The sequence below is a fragment of the Anomaloglossus baeobatrachus genome, chromosome 1 (assembly GCF_048569485.1).
Source record: "Anomaloglossus baeobatrachus isolate aAnoBae1 chromosome 1, aAnoBae1.hap1, whole genome shotgun sequence".
Classification (NCBI taxonomy): Eukaryota; Metazoa; Chordata; class Amphibia; order Anura; family Aromobatidae; genus Anomaloglossus; species Anomaloglossus baeobatrachus.
The window spans coordinates 653,926,887-653,940,827 of record NC_134353.1 but is presented as its reverse complement, the minus strand read 5'-3'; the positions used below and the strand labels follow the sequence as shown (position 1 = coordinate 653,940,827).

At 59.8% G+C, this 13,941-nt stretch overlaps 1 protein-coding gene and 1 long non-coding RNA gene across 6 annotated transcripts in view; one reads left to right on the top strand and one right to left on the bottom strand.

The window, feature by feature from the left end:
* Positions 1-13,941, top strand: part of MORC2 (MORC family CW-type zinc finger 2) — a 384,344-nt gene that overhangs the window by 22,542 nt on the left and 347,861 nt on the right. For 3 of the 5 annotated variants that reach the window (XM_075319941.1, XM_075319942.1, XM_075319944.1), the window contains exon 2: positions 13,592-13,852. The exons of 1 other annotated variant lie outside the window; for it this stretch is intronic. In XM_075319941.1, the coding sequence (XP_075176056.1) occupies positions 13,785-13,852 (68 nt within the window). In that variant the 5' untranslated portion in view covers positions 13,592-13,784. Of the gene's footprint in view, positions 1-1,196; positions 1,240-13,591; positions 13,853-13,941 lie in introns of all 5 variants that reach the window. One more of the 5 variants, XM_075319943.1, reaches the window with a different exon arrangement.
* On the bottom strand, positions 2,582-12,581 carry LOC142297221 (uncharacterized). The gene is made up of 2 exons (XR_012751742.1): positions 12,294-12,581; positions 2,582-3,222 (listed from the first exon to the last, which is right to left on the bottom strand). It is a non-coding gene; the product is annotated as an uncharacterized LOC142297221 (long non-coding RNA).

The following is a 13,941-nucleotide window of genomic DNA, read 5'->3' as shown; positions in this document are numbered from 1 at the left end:
GACGTCGTTGTCGCTGTCGATTAGTGTGAACCCAGCTTAAAGGGAGGGAAGGAACCGGCGTGTTTGAATTCCACTTGTTGATGCTTTTGATCTCTTGAAAGATAATCCACCCCCAGAGGAGGCGACATCAGCTCTCAGAGAGAGAACACAAGAACATTTGGCCAAGCACTCCTGTATGTGATAGTCAAGAGAGAGCTGTCGGACAAATAATTGTAGGGATTGTTTACACGCCTTAAAGGGATTGTTTAGTGAAAACAAGTTATCACCTATCCATGGGCAAGGTGATCACCTGCTGATCAGTGTCCGATCACTGGAACCCGCACCGATAGGGAAAACGGGGAATTTTTATCCATATGTTTCAGGTATGTGTGACATCCATTTTTAACACGGATGCCACACGTACTCATGTTATTCTATAGTGTTCCTCACACATGCATGTTTTTACATGGACCGTGTTGCCCCACATTTCCCTGCACGCAGACATTGTTTTTTTTTCTCAGGCAGCACGGGTGTCACACACTGATGTAATCCGTGTGACAAGAACCAGAGAAAACACGTGTCTCTGAAATAAAATGAATTTTTATACTTGTCTCCAGCCCTGCTGTCACTTGCTTCCGATACCCGCTCATTATACTCAATGAATATGCACTCAACGGAGGACCTGGAAGCAGCAGCACCATAGACATCAGTGCCAGGGACAGCATCGCTGGGGACAGGTGAGTATCCAAGGAACTCTGATATCCTGACAACGCCTACGCCACCGCGGGTGTAGCGACAGTGACTTCACGGGTTCTTCAAAGTTTATTGAGAACTCCGATGAACCCATGACGTTACTGCCGCGACCCCCACAGTAGCGCGGGTGTCATCAGGATGTCATCTGAGTTCATTGTGAACTCTGATTAACCTGTGACATCACTGCCGCGCCCGCACACATACTGCTGACCTGAATAACCTGAGCTCACCTTATGAGATGAAGGTCATCAAACAGAAGCATCCACAGCAGTGTGTGTGTGAGTACTCTCACAACCAATGAGGAATGTTCGGTTCTCCATTGAGTGTGACAGCAGTATTGACGTGACCGCCCCCAATTGGCTTTCGGCAGACCAGGATTAGGGCTTTGATAGAGAAATAAATTGGAAAAGAGGGTGTCTTTTGTCTTTATTTATTGAATGATTTTCTCTTTTATGTCTTTCCAGGTTTGCTTTTGGGGAATGTCGTGGGACCTCACCATAGATTACGGTAGAACTGTTTTTTATTTATAAAAATCAAATAAATTGGTGAATGAGGTCTGAGTCGAAGGTTTTTTGTTCAAATAAAGTTTGTTATTCTCCTTTCATCTACTGGATTAGTAGTAGGGGTGTATGCTGGAGCTGGCGTCAACCCCACAAATATTACCCAGTTTGCCATTGCACCAAAGCAACGGGAAAAGCCAGGTCCAGCACCACAATTGCTGCATCTAATTGATGTGCCACTTCTCGGGCGTCTGTGGGCTGCTATTGTTAGGCTGGAAAGGGCCAAATAACCATGGCCCTTTCCACCCTAAGAATATCATCCCCCAGTTGTCTGCTGTACCATGGCTGTTTTTTTAGTAAAAATAGAGGGGACCACACGTAATTTTTTTTAATCTAAAAATGTAAAGAATAAGCGTGGGATCCCCTCTATTTTTCATAACCAGCCAAGGTACTGCAAAGAGCTGAGGATTTCAGCCTACAGCTGCTGCTGTTCCTGTGCTGGATATGAAAGTTGGGGGGACCCCACTTTTTTTTTTTTAAATTAAAAAATAAAAATGGTGTAAAAATGCTGGTCAAGCTAACTATCTCTAGAACACTATTCTATAAGCTCTATTTATCTTCCTATATCTTTAATTTTTCAGGCTTTCCACATTAAACAAAAAAAAAAAAAAAAAAAAAAAAAAAAACAAAACCAAAAAACATTCATTTCAGTATCTTACTTTTTTTTTTACCGGTACCACATGGACAACCATACTGGTACGTGTGGCTTGCACCTGTTTAAACACGGACATCTGAAAGGGGCCTTATAGATACCCATCTACTGTATGTACTATCATTTTGAGTTGCTGCAAATTATGATGTTCTCCTCAGCGGCTAAAAATACTTCTCAAAATTTCTAAGAAGTATTGTTACCCCTCTGTAAAATATGTAGTGTCACCTCTGCCAGAGCCCGTCCTATGGAACAGTGGTGGCAACAGCTTCAGACGCTCAGCAAAAAGCAACTTACGTCCCTTTAAATTTAAAGAAAAAAAAAAAACATTTCGCCCCATATGACCGGAATCAGGCGGTGTGAGCCTCATGGAGTTATGTTGCCACCAAAGGAGGGAAACACGGTGAAACAGGACTGGGGCCTAATAAATGGGGGGCGTGAGAGAGGATCAGGGGTCTGCTAAAGACAGAAAATAAATTGTCAGCGAGATCTGATCAGTTTACTGTGGGTCTACATGTGAGGACAGATGTTTTGGAAACTACCTACAACACTGTGACCGCAGCCCGACCGGCAGTGACTGCTCACTAATGTTCGACTACACCGAGCTTTATCATTATAGAAATGAACATTCAGCCCAAACTTCTAGAACAGTTTTATTAAAATAAGTATATCAATTAAAAATACAGATATAAATTACAGTGAATAAACCAATCCTGACAGACTGGTACAGAGGGGAGCGGACCCTGCCCTCAGGGGCTTACAGTCTACAGGGTAAAGGGGAGGAGACAGAAGGTCGGGGATACAAATATATAACACTGACAGACTGGTACAGAGGGGAGCGGACCCTGCCCTCAGGGGCTTACAGTCTACAGGATAATGGGGAGGAGACAGAAGGTCGGGGATACAAATATATAACACTGACAGACGGGTACAGAGGGGCGCAGACCCTGCTCTCGGGGGCTACAGTCTACAGGGTAATTAGGGAGGGGGAGACAGAAGGTCGGGGATACAAATATACACTGTAACAATCAACTTTACAAATTAATACGTAGAATAAAGCCATGTTGGACATTGGCAACAATGAAAGAAAAAAAATCTTTTGTATCGGAGTCCCGTGCGTTTTAGGTGTAAAAATTGTATTTCTCCATTTACCATAAAAATCCTCTTGTTGAATACATTGGAGGACACAGGAGGTGTGATGTGCATTAGACCACACTGTTCTCTCAGTCTCTAAGGTGGGACGACGGGGGGCAATTACACCCAGATGCCAGTAGTCACAAACTGTGTTAGAAAAACAAAGGGAGAAGATTAATAGCACACCTCCCACAAAGTGCAACACGGCCCCCTGCCCAGCACGAGCCCCCCCACGTGCAGCCTCCCTCCCCCTGCAAGCTCGGCCCCCACGTGCAGCCTCTTTCCCCCTGCAAGCTCCACCCCCAACGTGCAGCCTCCCCCCCCAACGTGCAGCCTCTCTCCCCCTGCAAGCTCCCCCCCCCCAACGTGTAGCCTCTCTCCCCCAAAGTGCAGCCTCTCTCCCCCTGCAAGCTCCCCCCCCCCCAACGTGCAGCCTCTTTCCCCCTGCAAGCTCCCCCCCCCCCAACGTGCAGCCTCTCTCCCCCTGCAAGCTCCCCCCCCCCCCCAACGTGCAGCCTCTCTCCCCCTGCAAACTCCACCCCCCAACGTGCAGCCTCTCTCCCCCTGCAAACTCCACCCCCCAACGTGCAGCCTCTCTCCCCCTGCAAGCTCCCCCCCCCCAACGTGCAGCCTCTCTCCCCCTGCAAGCTCCCCCCCCCCCAACGTGCAGCCTCTTTCCCCCTGCAAGCTCCCCCCCCCCCCCAACAAGCTCCCCCCCCCCAACATGCAGCCTCTTCCCCCCTGCAAGCTCCCCCCCCCAACGTGCAGCCTCTCTCCCCTCAACATGCAGCCTCTTTCCCCCTGCAAGCTCCCCCCCCCCCCCCAACGTGCAGCCTCTTCCCCCCCCTGCAAGCTCCCCCCCCAACATGCAGCCTCTTCCCCCCCTGCAAGCTCCCCCCCCAACGTGCAGCCTCTCTCCCCCTGCATCCTCCCCCCCCCCAACATGCAGCCTCTCCCCCCCACCCAACGTGCAGCCTCTCTCCCTGCGAGCCCCACCCAACACACACACGGCCCCACACACACACACACTGCCCCACACACACACACACACACACACACACACACACACTGCCACACACACACACACACTGCCCCACACACACACACACACACTGCCCCCCACACACACACACACACTGCCCCCCACACACACACACACACACACACACGGCCCCCCACACACACACACACACACACACACGGCCCCCCACACACACACACGGCCCCCCCACACACACACACACACACACACACACACACGGCCCCCCACACACACACACACACACACACACGGCCCCACACACACACACACACACACACACACACACACGGCCACACACGGCCCCACACACACACACACACACACACGGCCCCACACACACACACACACACACACGGCCACACACGGCCCCCACACACACACACACACACACACGGCCCCACACACACACACACACACACACGGCCACACACGGCCCCACACACACACACGGCCCCACACACACACACACACACACACGGCCCCACACACACACACACACACACGGCCCCACACACACACACACGGCCCCACACACACACACACACACACACACACGGCCCCACACACACACACACACACACACACGGCCCCCACACACACACACACACACACACACACGGCCCCACACACACACACACACACACGGCCCCACACACACACACACACACACACACGGCCCCACACACACACACACACACACACACGGCCCCACACACGGCCCCACACACACACACACACGGCCCCACACACGGCCCCACACACACACACACGGCCCCACACACACACACACGGCCCCACACACACACACACGGCCCCACACACACACACACGGCCCCACACACACACACACGGCCCCACACACACACGGCCCCACACACACACGGCCCCACACACACACACACACACGGCCCCACACACACACACACACACACACACACACACACACACACACACACACACGGCCCCACACACACACACACACACACACACACACGGCCCCACACACACACACACACGGCCCCACACACACACACACACGGCCCCACACACACACACACACGGCCCCACACACACACACACACGGCCCCACACACACACACACGGCCCCACACACACACACACGGCCCCACACACACACACACGGCCCCACACACACACACACACGGCCCCACACACACACACACACGGCCCCACACACACACACACGGCCCCACACACACACGGCCCCACACACACACGGCCCCACACACACACGGCCCCACACACACACGGCCCCACACACACACGGCCCCACACACACACGGCCCCACACACACACACACACACACACACGGCCCCACACACACACGGCCCCACACACACACGGCCCCACACACACACGGCCCCACACACACACGGCCCCACACACACACACACACGGCCCCACACACACACACACACGGCCCCACACACACACGGCCCCACACACACACGGCCCCACACACACACACACACGGCCCCACACACACACACACACGCACACGGCCCCACACACACACACACACGGCCCCACACACACACACACACGGCCCCACACACACACACACACGGCCCCACACACACACACGGCCCCACACACACACACACACACACGGCCCCACACACACACGGCCCCACACACACACGGCCCCACACACACACACACACACGGCCCCACACACACACACACACGGCCCCACACACACACACACACACGGCCCCACACACACACACACACGGCCCCACACACACACACACACGGCCCCACACACACACACACACGGCCCCACACACACACACACACGGCCCCACACACACACACACACGGCCCCACACACACACACACACGGCCCCACACACACACGGCCCCACACACACACGGCCCCACACACACACGGCCCCACACACACACACACACGGCCCCACACACACACACACGGCCCCACACACACACACACGGCCCCACACACACACACGGCCCCACACACACACACACGGCCCCACACACACACACGGCCCCACACACACACACGGCCCCACACACACACACGGCCCCACACACACACACGGCCCCACACACACACACGGCCCCACACACACACACGGCCCCACACACACACACGGCCCCACACACACACACGGCCCCACACACACACACACGGCCCCCACACACACACACGGCCCCACACACACACACGGCCCCACACACACACACGGCCCCACACACACACACGGCCCCACACACACACACGGCCCCACACACACACACGGCCCCACACACACACACGGCCCCACACACACACACGGCCCCACACACACACACGGCCCCACACACACACACGGCCCCACACACACACACGGCCCCACACACACACACGGCCCCACACACACACGGCCCCACACACACACGGCCCCACACACACACGGCCCCACACACACACGGCCCCACACGGCCCCACACACACACGGCCCCACACACACACACACGGCCCCACACACACACGGCCCCACACACACACGGCCCCACACACACACGGCCCCACACGGCCCCACACACACACGGCCCCCACACACACACACGGCCCCCACACACACACACGGCCCCACACACACACACGGCCCCACACACACACACGGCCCCACACACACACACGGCCCCACACACACACACGGCCCCACACACACACACGGCCCCACACACACACACACGGCCCCACACACACACACACGGCCCCACACACACACACACGGCCCCACACACACACACACGGCCCCACACACACACACACGGCCCCACACACACACACACGGCCCCACACACACACACACGGCCCCACACACACACACACGGCCCCACACACACACACACGGCCCCACACACACACACACGGCCCCACACACACACACACGGCCCCACACACACGGCCCCACACACACGGCCCCACACACACACACACGGCCCCACACACACACACACGGCCCCACACACACACACACACACGGCCCCACACACACACACACGGCCCCACACACACACGGCCCCACACACACACACACACGGCCCCACACACACACACACGGCCCCACACACACACACACACGGCCCCACACACACACACACACACGGCCCCACACACACACACACGGCCCCACACACACACACACGGCCCCACACACACACACACGGCCCCACACACACACACACGGCCCCACACACACACACACACGGCCCCACACACACACACACACGGCCCCACACACACACACACACGGCCCCACACACACACACACGGCCCCACACACACACACACACGGCCCCACACACACACACACACGGCCCCACACACACACACACACGGCCCCACACACACACACACACACGGCCCCACACACACACACACACGGCCCCACACACACACACACACGGCCCCACACACACACACACACGGCCCCACACACACACACACACGGCCCCACACACACACACACACGGCCCCACACACACACACACACGGCCCCACACACACACACACGGCCCCACACACACACACACACACAGGGCCCCTCTTTGCCCCCACCAAACGTGCAGCGTCACCCCCTGCCCAGTGCGCCCCCAAGAGAGAGACTGCACGTCGGGGGGGGGGGGGCTCGCAGGGAGAGAGAGGCTGCACGTCGGGGGGGGGGGGGCTTGCAGGGAGAGAGAGGCTGCACGTCGGGCGGGGGGGGCTTGCAGGGAGAGAGAGGCTGCACGTCGGGCGGGGGGGGGCTCGCAGGGAGAGAGAGGCTGCACGTCGGGCGGGGGGGGGCTCGCAGGGAGAGAGAGGCTGCACGTCGGGCGGGGGGGGCTCGCAGGGAGAGAGAGGCTGCACGTCGGGCGGGGGGGGCTCGCAGGGAGAGAGAGGCTGCACGTCGGGGGGGTGGCTCGCAGGGAGAGAGAGGCTGCACGTCGGGGGGGTGGCTCGCAGGGAGAGAGAGGCTGCACGTCGGGGGGGTGGCTCGCAGGGAGAGAGAGGCTGCACGTCGGGGGGGTGGCTCGCAGGGAGAGAGAGGCTGCACGTCGGGGGGGGGGTGGCTCGCAGGGAGAGAGGCCCCGCGAGAGCCCCCACAACACGCACCACTGCCCCGCGAGAGCCCCCACAACACGCACCACTGCCCCGCGAGAGCCCCCACAACACGCACCACTGCCCCGCGAGAGCCCCCACAACACGCACCACTGCCCCGCGAGAGCCCCCACAACACGCACCACTGCCCCGCGAGAGCCCCCACAACACGCACCACTGCCCCGCGAGAGCCCCCACAACACGCACCACTGCCCCGCGAGAGCCCCCACAACACGCACCACTGCCCCGCGAGAGCCCCCACAACACGCACCACTGCCCCGCGAGAGCCCCCACAACACGCACCACTGCCCCGCGAGAGCCCCCACAACACGCACCACTGCCCCGCGAGAGCGCACAACAACACGCACCACTGCCCCGCGAGAGCGCACAACAACACGCACCAATGCCCCGCGAGAGCGCACAACAACACGCACCAATGCCCCGCGAGAGCGCACAACAACACACACCAATGCCCCGCGAGAGCGCACAACAACACACACCAATGCCCCGCGAGAGCGCACAACAACACACACCAATGCCCCGCGAGAGCGCACAACAACAAGCACCACTGCCCCGCGAGAGCGCACAACAACAAGCACCACTGCCCCGCGAGAGCCCACAACAACAAGCACCACTGCCCCGCGAGAGCCCACAACAACAAGCAGAACTGCCCCGCGAGAACCCCCCAAACGTGCAGCGTCGCCCTCCGCGAGCCCCCCCCCTTAAACATGCAGCGTCACCCCCTGGCCACTGCGATTCCCCCAAACATGCAGCGTCACCCCCTAGCAACTGCGAGCCCCCCAAACATGCAGCGTCACCCCCTGGCCACTGCGAGCCCCACAAACGTGCAGCGTCACCCCCTGGCCACTGCGAGCCCACCAAACGTGCAGCGTCACCCCCTGGCCACTGCGAGCCCACCAAACATGCAGCGTCACCCCCTGGCCACTGCGAGCCCCCCAAACATGCAGCGTCACCCCCTGGCCACTGCGAGCCCCCCAAGCGTCCAGCGTCGCCCCCTGCCCAGTGCCAGCCCCCCCAAACGTGCAGCGTCGCACCCTGCCCAGTGCCAGCCCCCCCCCCAAACGTGAAGCGTCGCCCCCTGCCCAGTGCCAGCCCCCCCCCCCCCCAAACGTGAAGCGTCGCCCCCTGGCCACTGCAAGCCCCCCAAACATGCAGCGTCACCCCCTGCCCACTGCGAGCCCCCCCAAACGTGCAGCGTCGCACCGCGGCCAGTGCGAGCCCCCCCAAACGTGCAGCGTCGCCCCCCGGCCAGTGCGTGCCCCCCCAAACGTGCAGCGTCGCCCCCCGGCCAGTGCGAGCCCCCCCAAACGTGCAGCATCATCCCCCTGCCCAGTGCGATCCCCCCCAAAACGTGCAGCGTCACCCCCTGCCCAGTGCGATCCCCCCCAAACGTGCAGCATCGCCCCCTGCCCAGTACGAGCCCCCCCAAACGTGCAGCGTCACCCCCTGCCCAGTGCGAGCCCCCAAACATTCAGCGTCGTCCCGTGCTCAGTGCGAACCCCCCCAAAACCTGCAGCTTCGTCCCCTGCGATCCCCCCCCCAAACGTGCAGCATCGCCCCCGGCCAGTGCGAGCCCCCCAAACGTGCAGCGTCACCAACCCGGCCAGTGCCATCCCCCCAAACGTGCAGCGTCGTCCCCCGGCCAGTGCGAGCCCCCCCCAAACGTGCAGCGTCGCCCCCCGGCCAGTGCGAGCCCCCCCAAACGTGCAGCATCACCAACCCGGCCAGTGCCATTTCCCAAACGTGCAGCATCGCCCCCCGGCCAGTGCAAGCCCCCCCCAAACGTGCAGCGTCGCCCCCCGGCCAGTGCGAGCCCCCCCAAACGTGCAGCATCATCCCCCCGGCCAGTGCGAGCCTCCCCAAATGTACAGCGTCATCCCCCCGGCCAGTGCGAGCCCCCCCAAACGTACAGCATCATCCCCCCGGCCAGTGCGAGCCCCCCCAAACGTGCAGCGTCGCCCCCCGGCCAGTGCGAGCCACCCCAAACGTGCAGCGTCGCCCCCCCCGGCTAGTGCGAGCACCCCCAAACGTACAGCGTCATCCCCCCGGGCAATGCGAGCCACCCCAAACTTGCAGCGTATCCCCCCGGCCAGTGCGAGCCCCCCCAAACATGCAGCCTCACCCCCTGGCCAGTGCGAGCCCCCCAAACATGCAGCCTCCCCCCCTGGCCAGTGCGAGCCCCCCAAACATGCAGCCTCACCCCCCGGCCAGTGCGAGCCCCCCCCAAACGTGCAGCATCATCACCCCGGCCAGTGCGAGCCTCCCCAAATGTACAGTGTCTTCCCCCCGGCTAGTGCGAGCCCCCCCAAACGTGCAGCGTCGCCCCCCGGCCAGTGCGAGCCCCCCCAAACGTGCAGCGTCGCCCCCCGGCCAGTGCGAGCCCCCCGGCCAGTGCGAGCCCCCCCAAACGTGCAGCGTCACCAACCCGGCCAGTGCCATCCCCCCAAACGTGCAGCGTCGCCCCCCGGCCAGTGCGAGCCCCCCCCAAACGTACAGCGTCGCCCACCGGCCAGTGCGAGCCACCCCAAACGTGCAGCGTTGCCCCCCGGCCAGTGCCATCCCCCCCAAACGTGCAGCGTCGCACCCCGGCCAGTGCGAGCCCCCCCAAACGTGCAGCGTCGCACCCCGGCCAGTGCGAGCCCCCCCCAAACGTGCAGCGTCGCACCGCGGCCAGTGCGAGCCCCCCCAAACGTGCAGCATCGCCCCCGGCCAGTGCGAGCCCCCCCAAACGTGCAGCATCGCCCCCGGCCAGTGCGAGCCCCCCCAAACGTGCAGCATCGCCCCCGGCCAGTGCGAGCCCCCCCAAACGTGCAGCGTCACCAACCCGGCCAGTGCCATCCCCCCAAACGTGCAGCATCGCCCCCCGGCCAGTGCGAGCCCCCCCCAAACGTGCAGCGTCGCACCGCGGCCAGTACGAGCCCCCCCAAACGTGCAGCATCGCCCTCCGGCCAGTGCGAGCCCCCCCCAAACGTGCAGCGTCGCCCCCCGGCCAGTGCGAGCCCCCCCAAACGTGCAGCGTCACCCCCCAGCCAGTGCGAGCCCCCCCAAACGTGCAGCGTCACCCCCCGGCCAGTGCGAGCCCCCCTAAACGTACAGCATCATCCCCCCGGCCAGTGTGAGCCCCCCCAAACGTGCAGCGTCGCACCGCGGCCAGTGCCATCCCCCCAAACGTGCAGCGTCGCCCCCCGGCCAGTGCGAGCCCCCCCCAAACGTGCAGCATCATCCCCCCGGCCAGTGTGAGCCCCCCCAAAACGTACAGCGTCATCCCCCCGGCCAGTGCGAGCCCCCCCAAAACGTACAGCGTCATCCCCCCGGCCAGTGCGAGCCCCCCCAAAACGTACAGCGTCATCCCCCCCGGCCAGTGCGAGCCCCCCCAAACGTGCAGCGTCGCCCCCCGGCCAGTGCGAGCCACCCCAAACGTGCAGCGTCGCCCCCCCCGGCCAGTGCCATCCCCCCCAAACGTGCAGCGTCGCCCCCCCCGGCCAGTGCCATCCCCCCCAAACGTGAAGCGTCGCCCCCCGGCTAGTGCGAACCCCTCCAAACGTACAGCGTCATCCACCCGGCCAGTGCGAGCCCCCCCAAACGTACAGCATCATCCCCCCGGCCAGTGTGAGCCCCCCCCAAACGTGCAGCGTCGCCCCCCGGCCAGTGCGAGCCCCCCCCCAAACGTGCAGCGTCGCCCCCCGGCCAGTGCGAGCCCCCCCAAACGTACAGCATCATCCCCCCGGCCAGTGCGAGCTCCCCAAACGTGCAGCGTCGCACCGCGGCCATTGCGAGCCCCCCCCAAACGTGCAGCATCGCCCCCCGGCCAGTGCGAGCCCCCCCCAAACGTGCAGCGTCGCCCCCCGGCCAGTGCGAGCCCCCCCAAACGTGCAGCATCACCAACCCGGCCGGTGCCATCCCCCCAAACGTGCAGCGTCGCCCCCCGGCCAGTGCGAGCCCCCCCAAACGTGCAGCGTCGCCCCCCGGCCAGTGCGAGCCCCCCTAAACGTACAGTATCATCCCCTGCTCCGTGTAACCCCCCATAAGACACTTACCTTATTGAAGCCTGAGACATACACGAGCTGCAGCCCCCAACACAGACAGGAGACACTGCTCTGTGCCCCCAACATCCAGGCTGAGACCCCAGAGCTATAACTAATGAGGAAACGCTGACTCTTCTCCACCTCAGGGTCAGGATCCTCCGCTCTGCACTGAGGAGTCCAAGCACTGCCGCTTCCCGCCCACAGATCTGCACGGCACTGAGGAGGCCCCGCCTTTTCCGGTGACATCATGATTTCATGAAATCACTCCTCCCACCTCAAAAAATCAACTCCGATCTAGCCTCTACCTAGAGGTTAGTGACTCTGTAGGATTGCTTGCTAGCTTACCTGTGGCAGCCCTGCTAAGTGTGAGGTGGGAGTGCTTCACCCACAGGCACATGTGCTCAGTTATTTTCCAGCTCTCATGCTGTTTAACAGTTGGATTGAAAAAGGCTTAATTACTAGATTGGGAGGCTATCACTAATGTAATATGTGCAATGTAGTCCTGTGACTAGGATATTGTGGGTTGTACATTGCCACATCTCAGGTATTGAGACACTCGGGGGAGGGGGTCATTTTCTGAGGTGACCCTCACAAGTATTGGGCATTCGTCGGTTACTGAACAGTAGTGATGGGCAGTCCGGCTCTTTTTGGTGATCCGGTTCCCATGGCTCCGCTCACCAAAAAGAGCCGGCTCATTTGGATCATTCTCTGCTACTTATTAAATGTGTTCACCCCAATGTGAACACATATTTAAGATTATAGTGATGCCGTTAAAACCCTGCCCACTTACGAGGGACCAATTAGATCGTGGAGTGGGTGGTGTTTAGACACGGGTGGGTGGGGTTTCAGCGGCGAAAAGAACCGTTTAGCGATTTTAGGGGCTTACTTTGGTGATCCGGCTCCTGTCAGTCACAGCAGGGAGCCGGATCTTTGTGTCGGATCGTTTGCGACCGACACATCACTACTGAACAGTGGACGTGCATAATACCTGGTAGATCATTACCTGAAAAGGGTTTGCACAGCTCCATTAAGGCCATGTGCACACATTGCGTGTTTGCTGAGGTTTTTTTTTTACCTCCAGTAGAAGTAAGCCAAGACCAGGAGTGGAACAGTGTAAGGAAAAGTATAGTAGAAACGCGGTCACCACTTCTGTATTTATTACCCATTCTGGTTTACAAATACTGAGGTAAAAACTCACCAAATACTCAACGTGTGCACGGGGCCTTCTATAGATTTTCTACCATTTCATGAAGTTGGCAAATTATAAAATAATTATTGGTAACGTTTTTTTTTTTTTTTATTCTTTGCAGATACCAAGAAAGTGATGCCACTGTAATCGTCCATTATGTAATTGGTCTAGACCACAGCGTGACGCACGAGCAATTAACATTGCCAGCTACAGAAAGCATTCATCAAGCCATAGAGTTCAGTGTGTCATAAACATAAGCCAGCAATTGACAGATTGTTATATTTAGGCATTTTTGTCACGATTGGGCTGCAGTTATGGCCTTTACAAACTATAGTAGTTTAAACCGTGCTCAGTTGACCTTCGAATATCTTCACACAAACTCGTGAGTATTTTTCATGTCTACAAATAGTTATGCATTAGGCAAATTTCTTTTTATCTGCACACATCAGAAATCAATTTAACTGGTGTTTG